Source organism: Culicoides brevitarsis, chromosome 2 (genome assembly GCF_036172545.1).
Source record: "Culicoides brevitarsis isolate CSIRO-B50_1 chromosome 2, AGI_CSIRO_Cbre_v1, whole genome shotgun sequence".
Lineage (NCBI taxonomy): Eukaryota > Metazoa > Arthropoda > Insecta > Diptera > Ceratopogonidae > Culicoides > Culicoides brevitarsis.
In genome coordinates this window covers 5,758,587-5,781,247 of record NC_087086.1, presented here as the reverse complement: position 1 = coordinate 5,781,247, position 22,661 = coordinate 5,758,587, and the positions used below count along the sequence as shown (strand labels likewise).

General features: G+C 27.3%; 2 protein-coding genes across 3 annotated transcripts in view; one reads left to right on the top strand and one right to left on the bottom strand.

Annotated features, from left to right (window-relative positions):
* LOC134829506 (protein spire) overlaps positions 1 to 22,661 on the bottom strand; it is a 72,751-nt gene that overhangs the window by 3,890 nt on the left and 46,200 nt on the right. For both annotated transcript variants that reach the window (XM_063842592.1, XM_063842593.1), the window contains exons 6-8: positions 15,945 to 16,078; positions 13,319 to 13,430; positions 12,453 to 12,570 (exon numbers count right to left, since the gene is read on the bottom strand). In XM_063842592.1, the coding sequence (XP_063698662.1) occupies positions 12,453 to 12,570; positions 13,319 to 13,430; positions 15,945 to 16,078 (364 nt within the window). The remainder of the gene's footprint in view (positions 1 to 12,452; positions 12,571 to 13,318; positions 13,431 to 15,944; positions 16,079 to 22,661) is intronic.
* On the top strand, positions 16,254 to 18,410 carry LOC134831923 (venom carboxylesterase-6-like). Its single transcript, XM_063845763.1, has 4 exons — positions 16,254 to 16,472; positions 16,530 to 17,618; positions 17,791 to 18,065; positions 18,119 to 18,410. Exons 1-4 carry the CDS (start codon positions 16,272 to 16,274, stop codon positions 18,273 to 18,275), a joined length of 1,722 nt encoding a protein of 573 aa, XP_063701833.1. The 5' UTR covers positions 16,254 to 16,271; the 3' UTR covers positions 18,276 to 18,410.

The window sequence follows — 22,661 nt, the reverse complement described above, 5'->3', positions numbered from 1 at the left end:
TTATGGCTCGCAGGTGAACTTATGCAAGTCATTTTTTTTGCACGAAAAAAAAATAATCCGCACTTGTGTGCATGTTCGTTGATGAATTTTTGGCCTAGTTTGTCGCGTCGCTCGCGAAATATTGATTTTTAATCATGTTATGACACGACAAAAGAACGTTCATTACGACAAAATTTCAATACTGAGGTCTTAATAAGCTCATGAGAGAGTAAGTTATGCAAGAAAACACAAAAAAGCATGTAATGATGTGTGAAATTGGATATGAGTGCAAGCAATTGTTGCTTTCTTTCGTACTTGGAACAATGAAACACGTTCATGATGATGACATTTAAAAAACGGGTGAAATACGATAACGAGAAAACTTAAATGTTTTCCCTTGTGGTTTTGGTTCGAACAATGCACGGGCGAGTAGTTAACAAGTGTCTGACAGGTGTTGAAAGTTCATCGAAAAGGTTAATTTTGACATTTTTTAGGGAGTGAATTTATAAAATTTTAGCTAAAAATTATCTTCAGAAGACTTTTCAGCTCTCAGTTTTTCCATTTTTGACGTTAGAAGAACCTTCAGTTCTCAATTTTTTCCTATTCTGAGGCCTAAAATTGACATTTAGCTCTCAGTTTTTCAAATCTGAGGCCTAAAATTGACATTTAGCTCTCAGTTTTTCAAATCTGAGGCCTAAAATTGACATTTAGCTCTCAGTTTTTCAAATCTGAGGCCTAAAATTGACATTTAGCTCTCAGTTTTTCAAATCTGAGGCCTAAAATTGACATTTAGCTCTCAGCTTTTAAATCTGTTTTTCTTTTATCTGAGGCCTAAAATTGAAAGCTTTAGCTCAGTTTTTCAAATCTGAGGCCTAAAATTGACATTTAGCTCTCAGTTTTTCAAATCTGAGGCCTAAAATTGACATTTAGCTCTCAGTTTTTCAAATCTGAGGCCTAAAATTGACATTTAGCTCTCAGTTTTTCAAATCTGAGGCCTTAAATTGACATTCAGCTCTCAGTTTTTCAAATCTGAGGCCTTCAATTGACATTTAGCTCTCAGTTTTTCAAATCTGATGCTTTAAATTGACATTCAGCTCTCAGTTTTTCAAATCTGATGCCTTAAATTGACATTCAGCTCTCAGTTTTTCAAATCTGATGCCTAACATTGACATTCAGCTTTCAGTTTTTCAAACCTGAGGCCTAAAATTGACATTTAGCTCTTAGTTTTTCAAATCTGAGGCCTAAAATTGACATTTAGCTCTTAGTTTTTTAAATCTCAGGCCTAAAATTCACTTTTAGCTCTCAGTTTTTCAATTCTGAAGCTTAAAATAATCTTCAGCTCTTATAAAAATAAATTTTTTAACATTAAATATCAATAAAATTTGAAATTTTTAAGGCATCACAGCAAATCTTTGCATAAAAACAAACAATACCAAAACATTTCAATTACAAATCTTCTCTAAACGCACAACCAGAACGAGAAGAAAAGTTAACTAACATTAAATCACGTAATTTTCTCGTCACCTTTCACTTTCAAACCATCATAACTTCCCTTCTTACATAAATTTCAGGTATGACGCCGCACTATTTGTTTTTTTAAGAAGAAGATTACAGGTGTTGACGTCCGTTTCTTTATTTTAAGCAACAACCTCATTTGCATCAAAATTAAAACAATGAAATTACGCACTTCGTTGCACACAATTAACTACATTTACTTAAATTTCACGTACCGCCGCTTAAAAAGTGTGAAAAATTTTTCTTTACCTGATCTCGGTTTGGGCTTTGGCATCGAGGGACCCGCTCTCGGCGCAGGTCGAGGCAATTTTGGGCGTTTTGCGGAAGAAGAAGATGACGCTGCTGTTGTCGCAGTATTGGAAGCATTTGTCGTCGCTGAGGTCAAAGGACAATAAAGCGAATCACGAGCGGCATCAACTACCGACCCGCATGGCATTTCATCGTCATTTCGTCGGTTTTTATTACCTCCAGGCACTAACATTATCACCAATTTTCGTTTTTTTCTCGTCTATTTTTTTCAATATTTTTCGTTTTAATTACTTTTTATTTCCTAAGAGACAGAAAAATGATGATTGCCATATCGAGACACGTGAAAAAATCATGAAAATTGCATTCAAAAGGAAAAAAAATTCAAAAGGGGACATTTTTACGACGGGAGAGAAACACGCAACATAATCTCGCATAGGGTAGATGTGAAAAGTCATACATTTTCATTTATTCAGGCGCAAAGTACCTCTAATGTACGGAGAATTTATGGGGGACACGGAGGAAAAAAACTTCTTAATACTCGGTAAGATAATAAAAATAAAGGTTGTACCGCACACGGACGAGGGAAATGAAAATAAATCGACAGATCGATAATTTTCTCCCAAAAATAACCGTACATCTGACTTCAATTCCTTCAGTGTCGAAGAAAAATCGTAAATTGTTCTTAATGGAATGAGAAAAATGCTGAAATTAGACACTGAAGTAACTTTTCTTGTACTTTTCTTGAGAAAATACGAGGAAAATGGAAACTTGGCATGAATATTTGAACATCTGTTAAAATATTGTGTTACTACTTTGGGGATTTTCTTACTATTTTGCCGTATTTTCTTCCTTTTTCAGCAGATAACTGATGAATATTCGATGAAATTGCTGCAAAAAGTTAAGAAAGTAGAACAGCTATAAGGTAAAAACGTGTCTGAGACTCCAAAATTATCTTGCAGGTAAGAAATTTTTTCTTAAAATCCAAAATTTTATTTTTTTCTTAACAATTTTAGGCGATTTTTGAAGCAATTTTGAAGGAACAAGGCTAAAAATGTGCTTTTGAGGGACACTCATCAACCATATTGCGCGTGAAAGAACTTTAATTAGCGCTAATTGGTCTTACGGGTTTTAATTTTTTGCAATTTTCATGATTTTTCTCTATTTTTAATTCAATTTTTTTATTTTTTAGGATTTTTTGAACCTACGATTGATTATTTTTTGGTTTGAAGTCACTTTACACACGCGTTTTTGCAACCGACGACCATTCTCTGCTGACTTTATGATTTTTTTTTTAATTTTAGCTGTTAAAACACTTGCTTGCGAATCAAATGCCAGCCACGAACACTCTGAAAACAGTAATTTTGTACAATATTTTTATTTTCATCACGACTTCGTGGTAACCATACATGCCGTTTGTGTGTGTCGTACCACTTTTGGTAGGGAAAACATGTGTAATTCACTCGAAGCATGAGTCATACGAAAAATTACTAAAAGCAGCTCCCGTACACGAACACTTCGAAGTCAAATCCCTCACTTTTTCCCTTCATTTCAGGACTTTTGGTAGCAAAATCGACGCAGGCGTAACAGGACTTGACGTAAATTTGTCGTACGAACAGCTGATTTGCGATTCAGTGAGGGGTTGAAGGTAGAAAGGACACGAAAAAGGGGTGCACGTTGATAAGAAATGTCACAACATGAATGGAATTGTATGCGGAAGAGGTGAACGAGACACGTTAACTGCCGAGATGAGGCGAGACGAGACGCCTGGAGAGCTGTAATTGCGTTATAGTAAAACAAAAGTTTGAATTCTTTCGTTTTTTTGTGTTTTGTTTATGCTTTTCATTAAGTCTAGACACGTCGCCATACATTTTTTACAGTTTTTTTCAACTTGAATTAATGAAATTTATTGTTTTTTAGTTTAGACAACTTGTTAGAAAGTCACTAAAATTCGGCGATAATGATCAAAGTAATTGACGGAAGAGATGACGAAGCGGTTTGATGCTTAATTGATGGAGAGTGAGAAGCTCAAGGGCGTCGTGATAGTGCAAAAAGTCGATTTTTGAATCGAAATTGATGAAAAATTTGAATTTAAGATTATTTTATAGGTCAATTATTTGAAAGAAAGTCAATTGATGATTTAAATTTGTTACTTTAGGGTAACGTGATTTGAAATTTAAGTTCATTAAAGAATATTTAAATTATAGATTTTGTGAGAAAATTGTCGAAAATATATTTAAGAGTCAAAAATATAGTTAAACTTGAAAAATAAATTTAAAAAAAATAAAATAATAAATTAAAATTAATTAATTAAATTAAACTTTAAAATTTAATAAAAATAAATTATTAAATAAATTTTTTCGGATAATTTTTAAAATATTTAAGAAAATTTAAGGTATTTTTTTTAATATTTTAAAAATTTTATTTGATTTTTTTTTATTTTGTTACTTTTTGAATATTAATATTTTAAAAATTAAAAAAAAATCATTTTTTTTTACAATTATTTTTTTTAATTTTTTAATAATTAATTTATTTAATTTAATTTAAATTTTATTTCAATTTAATTTTTAAAAATTTAAAAATAATCATAATAAAAAAAATAAAAATTCATAAAAAAAAATTAAATTTGAAATTTATTTTTTTAATTAAAAATATTTTTTTTAATTAAAAAAATAAATTTATTTTTTTTTCATGAACAAAAAAATAATTTAAAAATTTAAAATAAAAAAATTTAAAAATTTTATATTTAAAAATTATTTTATTTTTTATTAAATAAAATTAAAATTTAATAAAAAAAATTTAAAATTATTTTTTAAATTATTTTAATAAAAAATTAAAAAAAAATATCAAAAACTTATTTTTTTTTAATTAAATAAAATTAAAATTTAATTAAAAAAAATAAATTTAAATACCTAATAATTTTTTTTTATAAAAAAAATTATAAGAAAAAAAATGGAAAATTTTCTCACAAAATCTCTTAATTTCATTCAAAAATTCTTTAATGAACAAAATTTATCGTGACGAATCAAACTCTATTTATTTCCATTTATTAAAAGACACGCATCGGCGCTTCGTCACAAATTCCCATCTCAATAAAACGTAAAAAAGCTATAGAAAAACTGACCATCCATAAGTCACAATTACATGCGAAAAAGATTTTCAACAAGCAAATCCATCATAAAAAGTAGTAGCGAAAAAACAACAATAAAATAACCAAACAAACACGACCCATTCATATTTTTATTTCTTTTTTATTCATCGCAAATTTATTCGTAATTTTCTTGTAAGCCGTTGTTGCTGTTGCTACATTTCATTGTTATTGCTCGCTACTTTATAACGGCTGCATACATTACGGTAATCAAGCGTCTCTCGTTTATTGAGCGAACGAATTCGTAAAGTAAATGCATGTAACGAGACCGAAAAATATGTCTTTGATGGGAAAATTATGCAACGGTGACATTCAATTAAAATATTTAGTTCAGCTTGAGCAAATAAAAAAAAAACGCGGAAAACTCGACAAATTCACGGCTTGAAGAGAGATAATGAGCACTTTGACAAACTCTGACAGGAATGTGTGAATTTTTTTTTTCATTTCATTTGTGTCTCTTATCACGATTGAAGTTTTTTTTCTTTTTTATTTCCTGAACTACCTTTAAAAACAAGTCGTGGTAGAGTGAAAATCATAATCTCACATGGTTGAGATTTCAAATGCATTTTTTAGTGAGATAAACAACATTTTTCTTGGATGAACATTAATTTGTTGCTCATATCGTTTTATCGCGGGTATTGTCTTTGGTGACTTTTTGTTGTTTTGTAGGAATTGAGTGAAAGTTCAAACAAATATTTTCTTTTTTTTCTGAATAATTTTTTTTTTTTGTTAGGAGAAAAGATGTGAATGACAATACGATATTTATTTATTTATCACAAAATTAAATAAAAAATAAGAGAAAAAAAATAATTGAAATAATTTTTCAATTAAATATTGAATTAAAATTAAATTATTTTTTTTATTTATTTTTTTTAATAAATAAAAATAAATAATTTAAATTAAATTAAATAATAATATCAAAAAAATAAAAATTAAAAAAATAATAAATAAATAATAAATTAAATAAAAAAATAAAGTTTTTTTTTGAAATTAAATATTTTTAATTAAATTAATTATTTTTTAAAAATTAAAGAAATATTTTTTTATTTTAAAAAACATCTTTTGTTTCATAATTTTTTTTTTTTGCATTTTCATGAAATAAATTTTAATAATTTTTTTTATAAATAAAAATATTCACTTTGAGATCAATTTTATACTAAAAATTCCGTTAGCTAAAATTCACTATTTTTAAGATTTCATGAAATTGACCGAAATTACATTGAAAAATTCACTTTTTCTCAATAATTGAACTTGAATGTATCTCAACAAGTAGCAATTGGCTCGTTAACTTGTCAGTTTTTAACAAAAAATAATTTTATCTTGAAATTGAGATGTTTCTTCAATTGATGGACGTTAACGTTCTGGTCTGATAAGTTGATGACAGACTTTTTTCTTCACAAATTTTTTATAAAATTTCTTCATTTAATTTATTTGAAGACTTTAAAAATTTAAAAAAAAAATTACTCACTCTTCATTTTTTTATTTATTTTTTTTATCTCGAATAATTTCGCGCCATTAATTAATCAAACTTTATCCCCATCACTTTTTAATTTTTTTTTTCTTGTTCTTCTTTCAATAAAAAATTCGTTCATTAATTAAATTAATCTTCTTGTTTTCAGTTTTTTTGTTTTGTTTCAAAAATAAACACTTGACGATAAACCGTTGATATCCAGCCACTCAACTCGTCAGATGATCAATGAAAACTGAATAAACACGATGAAAGTACCATCGAATTGTTATTATTGATCATCTCTTATAAAATAACGGTATCTACCTCTTCCTCTCTCTCTTTTGTGATTCGTGAACCATCATCAAGTTAATTATATTGGCTTGATACCAGCTCGATATGGGCTTTACATGGAACGGAATAAAGTCATTATCTTGAGCATCTTCGTCGAATTTCGCGGTACGTTGTCCATGAATAAAAAATTATATGAGCAATTTATTAAAATTTTACACAAAAAACTCCAACGACTCTTTAATAACGGAAAACCAGTCGTTCGCCCATTTAAAAACTCACCAAAATTCAACATTATCACTTTCGAACGACTCAAAATGTTGAATTTAAATGAAAAATTCATTGCATACTTTTTTGGTTGTTGGGCGCCTAAATGTATGCAATCAAAGTTTTGCTTATAATTTTTGTTTAAAAATTATTTTTACGTTAAATTTATTTTTTTAATACATTTTTGCAATTAAAAAAATATAATTTAATACGAATATTAAATAAAATAAATTAAAATAATTATTTTAATAAATTTAAAAAATAATTTAATTCAGTTTTATAATGAACAGAATTTTATTCATTAATTAATTTAATTTTTATTAATTTTAAAAATTTATTAATTTTTTTTTAATTTTTAGCACAAAAATTTATTATTAAAAAATAAAAATAAATATTTAAATAAATTTAATTTAATTTATAAATGTTATTTGTTTATGATAAATTAAAAATTTATTTAAATTTATTTTAAAAATTATATTTTGAAAAATGAATTGAATTTATTTTCTTTAAATTTTATTAATGAATTAATGTTTTTTATATTAATTTTAAAAATTTATTTTAGTAGAAAAAATATTCTCAACTTTTAGCACAAAAATTATTTCAAAAATTTTTTATTTCATTTATCATGCTAAATATACTTTTTTTTAAATAAAAAAATTAAAGTAAAATAATATTTCAAATTTATTCACTATATGAATTAAAAATTTTAAATTAAAATTAATTAATTTTTTATCAATTTTTTTAAAAATAATTTTAATAATAATTATTTTATTTTTTTTATTAAACTATTAATTTAATATTTGACAAAAAAAAAATTAAAATTGCATAGTAAGCGCAAAAAAAAATATTAAAAATAAATAAAAAGAAAATTTCTTCAACTTTCGTTCTCAACGACCTTCAGATACATATTCAGGAAATTAAAAAAAAAATCCAACAAAAACTGAAATTTAAATGATCATTTATCACATTTAATACCAACTACCGACCAAAAAACACAGTAACACACAAATCATGCATCCTTTGCGTGTCTCATTTCACCTAGTTTTTACTTTTTCTTTCCTTTCGCGTTTCATTTTGTTTCAATAACTCTTTTTTTTTGCATGTAATTTAACCACGAATCCATTAAAAAACTCTCTTGCGGTTGTTGTCTTGCTTCTTTGGCAGGCAGGCAGCAAACAAAAAAAAATCGAGAATGAAAACAAACAAATGACAAGCGATATATCAAGCACTTTGTGCAGCTTTTTTCTCCTCTTTCGCTTAGAAAAAAGAAATAAATAACGACGATTGCGTGCACGAGCAATGAAACATGAAATCGGAGGAAGACCTTTGGAGATAAAATTTTTAGACAACATTTAGAGAGACACGAGAGACATAAGCAGAAAATAAAAGTGCACTTTCTCCGCTTCGGTTGTCGCCACAGCAGAATTCCAAGGTTAGACAATTAAAAGAAAAAAAAAGAAATGCTCTCCGTGAATAAATCAATTCAATTTCGTTTCAATGAGAAATTCATCTAAACATGTAATCAGACGACATAAATTAAAAAATTTTTATTTGAAATCGTGGCGAACAAAATTGTTATCATCGGTCGCTTGTAAATGCATTTAATAATAATAAATGATATTTAATGCTAATATAATAAGTAATTATGCAATTATACGAGCATTAACGGACATTTAACCAATAAACATTTATTTATCGCGCGCGCGTATTTTTTTAATTTTTTTTGTTTTTTTTTTCACGAGGCGAGATCAAGAAACTTTTCGCATGCAAATTAGCAATTATTATTATTACAATTTTTATTAGGATTGTCTTTTATTTTTATTATTTTATGCAAAGTGATCGCGCAACGTTCAAGTAATTATATTATCGAAGATTTTGTGTTTACTTAAGATTTGTGTGAGAAATTATCGTATTTCATTAAATTTTTGCTTGAAAAAAAATTTAAAAATAATTAAGAAATACATATAAAACATTATTAAAAATTAATATGCATTAAAAAAATTAGTAAAATTTTTTTCGATTAATTAAATAAAAAAAAAATCAATTAAAATTAATATTAATTTAAAAAAATAAATTAAAAAAATTATTTTATTATTTTTTTAAGTTTTTAATCAATTAAAATTATAAAATTAATAGGAAACAATGAATAGCATGAAAATTATAAAAAAAATATTATTTTAAAAAAAAAAAAAAAAATTAATTAAATAATTTATAATAAAAATAATAAATTCTAAATTATTCAAAATTATAAATTAATTATAAAAAAAATTATTCTAAATTATTCAATATTTAAAAAAAAAAAAAAAAAAATTCTAAAAATCAATTTTTTTTTGAAAAATAAATAATTTTTTTTGAAATTTTATTTAATTCAAAAATAAATTTAAATATTAATTTTTTTATAAAAAATCAGTTTAAATTTTTTAAATAAAATATGTTGTCTAAAAATGTTTAAAATTATTAATATTCATGAAATTTTATTTTTTTTATTTTAAAAGGATTTAAAATTTTGAAATATTAATTTTTAATATTTTTTTTAATTTTAAAATTTAGTAAATTAATTAATTTAAAGAAAATAATAAATTTTTAAAAATTAAATTTAAAATAAAAAATAAATTAAATTAAACATTTAAATAATAGAGAAATTATAAATTAAAATAAATTTAATTAAATTAAATTATTATTTTTTTGCCCAAAAAATTCTTAAATTAAAAAATAAATCGCAAAAAAAAATTAAAAAATCAATAAAAAATTTTCTACAATAATTTTACGAGAGCAAATAAAAGATAGAAGGTGATTAGAAAGCAATTACATGATATCATGTTGTTCCTTTTTTTTTACAAAAATTATTTAAAAATGCAATTTGCGGCAGCGATGACGATCGAACTACAAAAACAACGTGATCCGACTTTGTTTATGTTAATTGTTTCAACATAAAATATTTATTCTTTCATTTCATTTCACTTTCTTGCTCGCCTGAGCTGCATGCGGGATTGATTGAATAATCGCCACTTTTATTCCGAAAAAATTATTTCGATGCAAAAAAATGGAAATTTTTCGGCTTTTTTTGTAAATTTCTTGATTTCATTGAGATTTTAATTGAATTAAAATATTTTTTTTTTAATTTCAGAATGTTGACGGTCAATTGTGGAAACAAAAATAAAAAAAAAAGTAAAAACCATTTCTGGGTCATTTCTTTTTTTTTTGTCCAACAGACGACGACGCACTCACCTGAACGAACAGGTTTAAACTGCTATTAATACTGTTGCATTTCACAAATATGGTCAATGAAAACATACTTTTTTTTTGTTTGCTTCCGTATTTTATGCCGTTGTGCGTCGAGCCAGTGAGTAAATAGTAGCAATGTTGGACTCTCTCATTATTATTGTTTAATTTTTATCATTATTATCATCAGCGTACATGACGACGACGACGACGACGAAAAAAAAAGACAAACGGAGACATGTGTACAAACAGATTGTCACACGATATGGTTTCGTTTCTTTTCTTTTCTTGCTGGCTGCTGTTTGTTGCTGCTCTTACCAATAAATTTTTGTTTAAATTGTTTTAAAATGCGATAAACTGGTTGTCGTTGTTGTGTTTTTAGGGAGATTGTTTCGTTGTTGCACGAAAAAAAAAACGTAGAAGAGAGAGACATTTAATGAATTTAATGACTTTGCTGTCCCGAGGAAAGTAACAAAAAAAAAACATTTTGTCAATTAATTTTTACATTTTTTTTTACCGTGAGGTGATCAGATTTTTTTTAAATGTTTTTTTTTAATGAAGAGGCGATGAAATTGGATCAAGATTGAAATGTTTTTTGGACAGGAAACATTTTTTTTATTTTATTTTTATCAAATATCGTTAATTTTTTTTATCATTAACGGGAAAAAAATTAAAGTTGAAAGATGGAGTCATCAGAATTTTATTCAGAATAGATAAATTTGTCATAGGGAATTTTTTAAATAGTGAGAAATTGAATAATTCAAAGTTAATTTATGAATTTCTAAGTACTTTGCATGAAGAAATTTCATTTTTAAGAAATATTATGAGAAATAGTATTATCTTTGTGAATTTTTTTATCAAATTTTTTATTAAAAAAATATTTAAATTAATTTAATAAATTGATTAAAAATTAATTAAATAATAATTTTATCTAAATTTTTTAAAAAAATTGTTAAGAAATTAATTTTTGATGAATTTTGAATTAATAATGTCTCAAAAATTAAAGAAAATTACTTTTAATATTATTTTAATTAATTATCTAATTAAAACTTTTAATTTTGGATATAAAAAAAAATTTTTTTAAATATTTTTTTTTTTTGAGAAATTTTGCTCAGAAAAAAAAAAATTTTTTTTAATTTTTTTTTTTTTTTTTTTTTTGAAAAAAAAATTTAAAAAAAAAAATTAAATTTTTAAAATTTTTTTTTTTAATTTTTTTTTTAAATAATATTTTTAATAAATTGAATAAAGAAAAAAAAATATATGAAAAATTATTTAATATTTAACTAATTTTTTTTTTTTTTTTGAACAAAATTTTAAGATTTTTTTTTTCTTAAGTTTTTTATATCTCGATCATTGAAGTCTTTTGAATTAATCTTCAAAAAAATAATTAATTAATTTTTTTTTAAATTTTAATTTTTATTTTAAATTAATTTTTTTTCTATTTATTTTTTAATTTTTAAAAATTTTAAATCAATTTTTTTTTATTTCTTTCTAATTTTTTTTATTTTAATTTTATTTATTTTAAAAAAAAAAATTAATTTAATTTTTTTATGAATTTTTAAATGAAAATCGATCTCTAATAAAATATTTTTGGTCATGAAACCACAAATAAAAACTACTTTTCCTTTTAAAAACTCTTCTTTTTCAATTTCACGACATCAAGATCGCCATTCAACTTGTTTCTCTATGCATTAATGCTCGCCACAAAGATCTCTATCTCGCACTCTAGTTTATAATAATTCTCCGCAAAAAGCACCTATCTACATATATCACCGCAACAAGCGCAAACTTACATTGTCGAGCGTTGTCGTCATTCAAAGAAATGCGCGAAAGAATTTCACAAGAGTAAAAGTCCATAAATATTTGCAACTCACACAAAACACTTGTAATAATTTATAATAAAATATTTTTTTTTCTGTAAATCGAACGAACGCGCAAAAGAGACAACATCTCGACTCGAGGAATGAATGGGAATTATTATTTTTTATTATTATCCTATGAATATGTAACGAATTTATCGTCGCAGCGCGCAAAAGAAGTGAAAATAATCGCCGGTTTCAGAAGACATAAATAAATAGTTTAAATGGACAAGCGAGGGAGATACGAAAAAACTGATAAGAAAAACTATTGCGGAGCAAATGAAAACTGTGGAAGTTAAATTATATTTATTTATTGGACAAGCGCTCAACTTGGTTGCTTACAGCGCCAATGAAATCTAATTTATGCAGTTTTTGACTTTGTTGCGATTTTTTTTTTGCTAAAGTTTATTGAAGGAAGGAAATGCTCTCGAAGAAAAGATTTTTTTTTGTGATAAACGACATGAAAAATTGCACTTACATCGATTTTTAAGCTTTGGCGCCACAGGTTTCAATACTCTTCCTTGCCTTATTGAGTCAAGTAACAGGTCACGAGGTGATGGATTGCGTTTCAATGGTTGTAATTTTCGTTCAGAGGCCTGTAATTTAAGGTAATTATTAGAAAATTTGTTTTTTTAGGGCAAGAATTTGCATAAAATTATTTTAAAAAAGTCTAATTTTAATTTTTTTTGTTATTTAAGGAAATTTTAAATTAAAAATTAATTTTTATAATAAATTTATTTTAAAAAAATTAATTTAATTTTTTACAGATTTATTATATTATTTAAATTTTTATTTAATTATTTTTTTAATTTTTTATTTAATTTTTTTTTTTAATTTTTTAAAATTTTAAAAATTTTTTAAATATAAATAAAATTTTTATTAAATTAAATTTATTTATAAAATTTTAAAATTATAAAAAAAATTCTTCAATACATTTCAAAAAGCAAAATTTTAAAATAAAAAAATTCTTAAATTTAAATGCAAAAAAATATAATAATAATATTTTTTTTATTAAATTAAATTTTTTTATAAAAAAATAAATTAATATTTTTTTAGTAAAAAAAAATTAAAATTTAGTTGTTCACAAAAAAATAAAAAATAATAACATTCAATAATTTTTTTTACTACCAAAAATTCAATTTTTTATAATTTTAATTATTTTTATTTTATTTTATCAAAATTTAATTTTTAATTTAATTATTTTTTAATTTAATTTTTTTATTTAATTTTTAATTTTTGATAATTTTGAAAAGTAATTTTTGATTTTTTTAAATTGAAAAAAAAAAAATTTTTTTATATTTTTTAAAAAAAAAAAAAATAAATTAAATTAAATAAATTTCTTACCTTTCTTAACGGAGGCCTTGAACGAATAAATTCTAAAATAACGGCATGTGCGTCTTTTTTCACTCTCGGCGGTATATCGCCATTCACCATAACCTTCCTTAATTGATATTTTCTGAAAAAAAAATAAAAAAAAAAATTATTTTAAAAGTTCATCATTAGAAATTAAAGAAAGCATGCCACATTTTTATTAACTTTCAACTCTAAACCTTAAAAAAAATCTTAAGCGATAATTAATCATCTCAGACCTTTTTTGTTAAATTTTATAATTTTTTTAACCACTTTCGTTGTTTTTTTTTACTAATTTAGTGCGTGTGTGTGTCTAAATTGACGTCGCCGCATCGATAAGATAAACGCCCTTTTCCGTATTGAGAAAACAGAAAAAAGTTAACGAACGCCCTCGAAAAGTGTGTTCCAAATCTCCGCATGTTCCGGAATTACGTGCATGATTTTGCTCTTAGCTCAACGAAAAAAAATTTTTTTTTTGCCGCACACACAATTTTTTTTACATTTTTATTGCTTTTCGTTCCGTAAACTCTTACAAATTGCAGATCATTTATTAGTAGCGAACGAAAAAAAAGCGAAATAAAATAACGAACAAGTCGAAAAAATGCTATTTAATTGCAACCTACATAATTATAATAATAACAAATAAGAATGAATTGACAGTAAAGTACATTATAATTGTCGTTCGTCGTGAATTATGGGACATGTTTCTCGATTGCGGACAAAAATATTGCATGTTTAACGTGTGTGTCTTGTTTTAAGCCGTTCGCGACTTATGTTGGTGGCTTAAAAGAGCAAAGCCCATGCAAAAAAGCACTCTCAAGGACAAATCACGAGAGAAACACACATAAATTATGTGAGTCAATTGTTTAGAAGCACAAACAGACGACAAGAAAATTTGTTTCGTGTTCCAATCAACCCGTTATGGTATGCAGCATGATTCATTTTTATTACTTTTTTTGCCACATAATTGCTCCGGAACATGATTTTGGATGCAAAATTAGATGATTTTAGATTTAAATAGAAATTCTGTCAAAATTTTACAGGAAAGTTCCATCAATCATCAGAAATCATTTTTTTTAAACGTCAATCGTTGAAATAGTAAAAAGTTACTAAAAAAAGAAAGAAAAAGAAATTGTTACCTAAAAATAGATACAAATTGAAAAAAAATATGAAAAACTTGTATTTGTACATTTATTGATTAGTTGCAGTCTGTACAACTTCAAGTCTTGTCAATTTTTTTTTATTCTTTTTCTTTGATTTTTTTTTGTATCTTTTATTGAAGGTTCTTCGTTAAAAATTAAAAAAAATTCTCTTTTGGATTTTTTTCTATAGTCTAAAAAAAATTAAGAATATTTTTATAGAAATTTAATGTTGGTCTAAATCTTGAGTTTGGTAAGTAAGTTTTACATTTTTTAATTAAAAAAAATTAAATTTTCAGTTTTTAGATAAAATTTAAGAAATTTATTATTAAAGTTTTATTGAAATTCAACTTAAAAATTATTAAAAAAAAAATTATTTTTAACATTTTAGTTAAAAAATTAATAAAGGTAAGCAGAAATTAAATCAATAATTCTCAAAAATGTAAATTTTTTAAGAAATGTATGAAAATTTTTTAATCGATAAAAATTTTATTTAAAACTTCAAAAAAAAAAAAAAAAATAAGAATTTTTTTAAAAAAAATTTTAAAATAAATTTAAATTAAAAATAATAATTATTATAATAATTAAATTATTTTTTCTTAAACTTTTTTTAAAATTTTTTTTAAATTTTTTTTTTTTAATTTTTTTTTTTATTTTTTTTTTTTCTTAAATTTTTTTTTTTAATTTTTCTTAAATTTTTTTTTCTTAAATTTTTTTTTTTAATTTTTTTCAAAATTTTTCTTAAATTTTTTTTTTAATTTTTCTTAAAACTTTTTCTTAAAATTTTTTAAAAATTTTTCCTAAATTTATTTTAAAATTTTTCTTTTATTTTTTATTAAAATTATTTTAATTTTTTTTATAATTTTTCTTATTTTTTTTTTCTTAAAAATTTTTTAAATTTTACTTAAAATTTTCATTAAATTTTTCATTTTTTTCAAAAATTAAGAAAAATTTGAAATTTAACATTAACAAAGAATTGATAAAAAATTGAGCTGAGTTTTAAATAAAAACTTGTAAAAATTCTTTAAAAATTTCTTCTGAGACACATTTTTGTTGAAAATTTCTCAAAAAATATTTAAAACTTTTAATTTTTATCGAAATATTTTTTTCAATAATTCATAAAATGCGCTTTTTGCATTTTATTTTCATCCCAAGTACTTTTAATCTCTAATTTCCTCTTCTTCTTTTTTTTCCCATTTCTCACTATTATTACATTTAATTAATGATCTTTGACTATACAATGAGCTTCGATTGCGATTGTTGACGTTCGCTGCGATGATAGATAGATGCTGTGCGCTTGCTGCTGTGTTGAAAGCATTCCCTCCGTGTGCGAACAACTTCTTTAGGTCAGCACTTTTCTGCATCGCCCATTGTGCGCGTTTAGACCATTTAATGAGCGATTCAACGATCGCTTAGACTTGATTGAATTCCGTGTGTGGCAAGAGCAAAAAACTGTTGAAAGTGATAAATGATCTTCTTACCTTTGCCGAATGTCTTCCATGAGAATCTCATATGGAGTCAATTCGTATTCGGTGGGGGTCCGCGAAAAGTTTTCGATTTTTTTCAGACGAACTCCGCGACGTAATTCATCCACGACTTGCATCCAAAAGCGTGCCTGAAAAGGAAATTGAGAGAAATTAGTAAAATTTTGTCAAAAACTCTCGAAAAAAATGTCAAGTTCAAGTTCAAACGTGATAATTTTGTAAATATTTTGAATTCTAGCTGATAAGAAACAAAATTTCTATTTAATAGCCGGCTGTTATTCGATTCAAATGTCAGTCTTTACCGAAATTTCGTTTGACAAAGACATGAAGTTGGTAATTTTCCCTGTTTTGCTTATCATCGCGTTCGGCGATTGTCTTCGAGTGGATGAACTCGAGGTCGAAACGAAGTTCTTTAAGGTTTTAGGACATGAAAAGGATCATTTTACGGCTTTTGAAGGAATTCCTTATGCTGAACCTCCAATTGGCGAGTTGAGATTCGAGCCTCCTGTTCCGATTCATACCAAGGTTTGATAATTTTTTTAAAAAATTTTTCAAAAAATTAATTTTCTTATCATTTTTCAGCGAGATGATGTCATTCAAGCAACAAAACCGGGCAATGCGTGTCTCCAATGGAGCCATTTAATCCTCGATAAAGAAGATAGAATGATGGGTTCGGAGGATTGTTTGTACCTGAACGTTTATACGCCCAAAAATCTCAGCAAAAATGAGAAAATTCCCGTAATTGTTTACATTCACGGAGGTGCCTTGATGTACGGAAGAGGCGATTACTATGGACCTGAATTCCTCACAAAGCGCCCCTTGATCGTCGTAACCTTCAATTATCGCTTGGGACCTTTGGGATTCATGTCGAGTGGATGTCACTTGATGCCCGGCAACATGGGAATGAAAGATCAAGTCGCCGCCCTCAAATGGGTAAAAGAAAATATCGAAGCATTCGGAGGCGATGCTGAAAAAATCACAATTACGGGATTTTCTGCCGGCGGAGCTTCAACACATTTCCATACAATGAGCGACATGTCAAAAGGACTCTTTACTAACGCAATTTCTCATAGCGGAAATGCTCTTGATCCGTGGGTCATGCAACGAAATCCCGATAAGAAATTCGCCAAAGTAGCTGAACTCGTTGGATGCGGCGATAAATCCGGTAAAAAGGGCAAAGTTGCATGTTTGAAGGAAGTCAAAGCTGAAGATATCGTTCGAACTGTCAAAAATTACCAACCATGGCTTTATAATCCCTTCCAAGTTTTCGGAGTAGTTGTTGAACCCGAAATTGAGAAAATTGGATTGGAAAGTAGTCATGATAATTTGCATGAGGGAGAAGAAAATGCTGAGGAACATCATCATCATCATCATCATACGATGCCTTTTATCAGTGAACATCCGGAAAATCTCATGAAAAGCGGAAAAGTTCATAGCACGTGGCTCGTGACAGAAACAAAGGACGAAGGATTGTACCCAGCTGCAGAATTCTTGAGAAAAACTGAATATTTGCCGTATCTCGAAGAGCATTGGAACGAAATTGCTCCCCATATACTCCATTATAGTGAAACAATTCCGGAAGAGAAGTTGAATGAAGTTTCTCAAAAGATTAAACATCATTATTTGGGAGATAAGCCACTCAATGAAGAGACTTACAAAAGATTTGTTGATGTAAGTTTTCACTTTTTTGAGTTAATTTCAATTTAAATATCAATTTCAAGCAAAAATGATAAAACATAACCTCAAAATTGCTGAAATTGACATTTGAACAAAATGAAATGTGCATTGGGCAGAAATTTTATCCTTTAAATTGTGACATGGGTTTGTTTATATTTTTTTATAGATCTGCACTGATCGCCTCTTCCATGTCGGCATGGATCATTCTGCGAAGCTACAAGGAAAAGTTCATCCAACATACGTTTATTACTACAATTCTAAACTCAAATACGGTTTCGGAGAACTTCTCGCTGGAAAACATTCAGATTTACTTGGCGTAGCTCATGGCGATGACGTTTTGTTACTTTTCTTCGTTGAAGATTGCAAAATTGAATTATCTCCCAAAGAAATCGCAATGCAAGAGAAATTATTAGATTTGTATGAGAGTTATGCCAAAACTGGGTAAGTATGAAATTTTTGAAACCTTTCAAAATTTTGATTAAATTTTTTTATAGAGTTCCCAAATTTGGAGATGTAACGATGGAAAAGACAGATCTGGATGACTCTATTAAATATTTAGATATTAATGGGCCCGAAGATGCGCATGTCAAAGTCTATGACAACATTGGCGATCATAAATTCTGGAACACTTTAGGATTTAATGAGAACTGAAGAATCAATAATTCAATTGAATATGAATAAATTGTCACCATTTGTTAGTTCAATTGTAACTTTCATACAGTTAACATGATAGATTTGATTAAAAATCGAGTCAATATATTCCAAAATGGCGATCATCGACAACCATCAGAGATTTTCAACTTCATCCTGAATGTTTTCAAAACATTCTTTAACCCTATAGGTGGACCCTATTTTGATCCTCTTTGGAAAGTTGATTGGAAGATCTTTCATCTACTGTTTCTCATCGGATCATCAGGCATTTGTTACTGCTTCAACGGTTATGAGAATAGAAATGATATTCGAGAGGTATCGTTCAGCGTCTGTTTGGGCTTGTTTGTTTTTTTAGCTCTCCAAAGACTTCATAACTTCATCGGAGAACATCAAACGATGATGTCAATGCTTGAGAAAATCGAAGATTTCACGAAATTATGGGAACAATCTTCAGTTGCGCATCAAACTATGCTTTGGTACTTTCGAATGTTAGAAAAAGTCACAATAGCGGGCATTGTACTTATTCCGCTTGGAGGTTTCTTTATCGCCATTGGACCTATTTTGATCTATTTCTTGCTTGGAAGGATGCAGTTGCTGTACATTTGTTATATACCCTTGGTAGATTACACAAAAAGTCCCGGATTCGAGATTCATGTTGTGATGCATGCCTGGCTTGTTAATTGCTTTTGCATTGGTATCACGCCAATTGTTGGAATTATATTGATGTTTGTGGCAATTGCAGCTTTGCAAATTGACATCTTTTGCTTGCAAATACAAACCTTGAGTGATGAAAACTCATTGAATAAGGAAACTTTGAAGATCATCTACAAAGAGCATCAAAGATTGTTAAATTTCATGATGGATTTGGAGAAAATATTGTCTTTTCAAGAACTAACGGATCATCTTATCCTCGGATCTCAAATTTGTCTGTCGCTGTTCATTTGTATTCAAGGATTTTGGTTGCCTGGATACACAATCGTCATATTGGGATCATTAGTAATTTTTGTGTTAAGTTTTCTCGGAACAATTATTGAAATGAAGTTCGAAAAACTTTCGCATGTGGCTTGGAGTTTTCCATGGTATACGATGAATAATGAAAGTCAAATGGAATTTCTGTATTTTCTTGCAAATACGCAGAAAACGAGTTGGTTGACAGTTGGAGGATTTGTTCCATTATCGGTAAACACTTTTGTAAGGCTGTACAAAGGAATATATTCGTACTTAATGGTTCTTGTGAATACTCAGTATTAGGGGTTTTTATAGATGTCTCAACTCTTTGAATCAATAAAACTCAGTTCAATAAAACATCGATCTACCTTAAAGTTATTAGGAAAGATTTTTTTATTTCAGCATTTTTAATTTAGTATTTGAAATTTAGAATTCAAATTCTCGTAAAATCATTAGGTATGAGTAAATTCCCTTATACAGCTGCACAAAAGTATTCAAATTTAATGGAAGTCTTCCCCATAAAGTGAATCGATCACAACTCTGCGTATGAGCCATAAAAAAGCAAAAATTCTTTTGATCCTTCAGTGACATAAAATACCATGGGATGTTATATACTTCAACTGAGAGCTTTTCTAACTTGACTTCAATAATAGTTCCCAAGGCATCAATTGTGAAAATTATAAAAGTACCCGAAATGACAGTATAGTATCCCGGAATCCAAACAGATTGCATCAAAATTAGGAGTGCCAAACATATTTGAAATCCGAAAATGCAATGATCATAAAACTGCTGAAACGATAGCAAGTACTCCAAGTTGTCAAGAAATTCAATCATTTTCTGATGATCTTCGTAGATTTCTTTCAAAACATCACTTAGTTTCAATTCAATGAACTTTTTTCTGTTTTTTGCGATTAATTCACCCAAAGCCTGTATCCTTTCAGTCAGAATATCGATACGACAACAAAGTGAAATGAAAATGCTTAAAATATGAAAAGCAGCAGATCCGATACCCGAAACCACAAGAATAATACAAAACATGTGATACACCAAATGAGCTTCAAATCCTGGATGTTTTCTGTAATTCACAGCTGGCAAGTAAAGTTCAAAAGCTACCATCATTTTACCCGTGCAAATATAGTAGATGATTGGAAAAACCTCCATTATGACTCCGATTGATACAAAAACGAATGTTCCATAGATCATCACTTTTTTCAATAATCGATAATACCAACAGAGAATCGGATATCCTGTTTTTGTATGTTCCCATTTGCTCGTGAACTCTTCCGTGTCTGCCTGAATCGATATGGCACTATCGTGATTCATGATAAGCAAGTAGCAACGTTGTACTCCAAGGATGGGAAACATTGAGAGGCATGCAGTGAAAATTACTTCTTTGAAATCATGACGATGTTGGTAACCATAGAAAAAGTAACAAAAGATACTGAAACTAACGTAGAAGAATAAGTGATATAAATGCCAATCCAGCTTCCAATGAGGATCGATATAGTTTCCGATGGCAAAGTAGCTTAACTTACTGACAAGTTTCTTACAGAAAAACAAAATTTTCATCGGTTCAAGATGCTGTTTGAACTTTTCTTTTCTATCTTTTGCAACTACATCCTCCATGATTGAAAGAACAATATTGACTAAGTCAAATTTTGCATCAAAAGTTCTTATATATAGTATTATTTAATGATTTTAGAGAACCAATTTCGCAATTTTGCAAAATTAATATATTTAAAAAAAAAATATCAACTCAATTAAATATCGATCTCTCGTAAAATCATTAGGTAAGAATAAATTCCTTTGTATAGCTGAACAAATGTATTCAAGTTCAATGGCAGTCTTCCCCATAAAGTCAATCGTTCACAATGCTGTGTGTGTGACAAGAAAAAACAATAATTCTTCTGATCTTTTAGCGACATCAAATACCATGGAACATTATAGACCTCTTTCGTCAAATTCTCCAACTTAACCTCAATGATCGTGCCCAAAGCGTCAATTGTGAAAATCACAAATGTTCCTGATATGACAATATAATAACCAGGTAGCCAAATTGTTTGCATCAAAATAAAGAGAGCCAAGCAAAGTTGAAATCCAAAAATGCAGTGATCATAAAGTTGTTGAAATGACAAAAGATCTTCCAATCTATCCAAGAATTCAATCATTTTCTGATGATCCTCATAGAGTTCGTTCAAAACATTGCCAATTGATACTTTTAGAAGAAGTTTTCTATTCTTTGCTACCTTTTCGCTCAAAATTCGTATCCGTGTAGTGATAATGTCAATGCGACAACAAAGCGAAAAAAATATCGCTATAATGTGAAAGGTAACAGATCCAAGTCCCGAAATTACGAGAACTGTAGCAAAAAAGTCAAATACCAAATGAGCTTCAAATCCTGGATGTTTTTTGTAGTCTACTTCAGGTATATATAATTCGCAAACTACTAACATTTTTCCAGTCAATGCAAAATAAACTACAGGATAAAGTACGATTATCACACCGCATGATACAAACAGGTATGTTCCATAAACAACGATGCGTTTCAACAAGCGATAATACCAAATTAGAATCGGGAAACCAACTTCCGTGTGCTCCCATTTACTTGTGAACTCTTCATTGTCTGCTTGAATTTCTACAGCGTTTTCGTGATTCGTCAAGATCAAGTAGAAACGTTGATAGCCAATGAAGGGATACACTCCAAGACACGCTGTGAAGATAACTTCCTTAAAATCATAACGATTTTGGTAGCCATGGTAAAGGTAACACACAAAACCAAAAGTGATGTAGGTTAAAGAATGATATCCATGCCAATCTAACTTCCAATCCGGATCGACATATCTTCCGACAGCAAAATAATTTAGTTTTGTTATGAATTCTTTCACGTAGAGCAGGATTTGAACAGGTTCAAGATCTTTTCTTAATTTTTTTGTGACAGTTTTTTTGACAACTTTTTCCATTGTTGGAATTCACAAGACTTCAATTATGAAAAATCCTATTTTTTTTTACTCCATCTTTTGTAACTTCATCCTCTATGATTGAAAAAACAATATTGACTAAGTCTAATTTTGCATTAAAAAATTTCTTATATAGTTTCAAATAATGACTTCAGAGAACCAATTTCGCAATTTTGCATAAACTATTCTTCAGCGAATGGCTTTTTATTGCTCGATAATCAATACTTGACCTACTTGAATACAATTCCAAATCCGATTTTCCTCGCTCTTTGCCAAAAAATCGTTGCGGATGCATGACAAAAGAAAGAAAAATACACAAAAGACGAGAGTTAAATTATTTCACAATACGAAACAGTGGCAACATAATAAAAAAAAAATAACATGCAAGATAAGGGATTGCGGTCCAATGACAAAACGCATTGACAGAACAATGTCCAATTTGTGATGTGACGCGAGAGTATGAAGGAGGAAAAAAAAAGAA

Bases quoted from the DNA above. Each gene is read 5' to 3' on its own strand.
- LOC134831923 (XM_063845763.1), top strand. From the start codon at position 16,272: ATGAAGTTGGTAATTTTCCCTGTTTTGCTTATCATCGCGTTCGGCGAT. The intron at 16,473-16,529 runs GTTTGATAATTT...ATCATTTTTCAG, and splicing joins CTGTTCCGATTCATACCAAG to CGAGATGATGTCATTCAAGC. The intron at 18,066-18,118 runs GTAAGTATGAAA...ATTTTTTTATAG, and splicing joins GAGAGTTATGCCAAAACTGG to AGTTCCCAAATTTGGAGATG.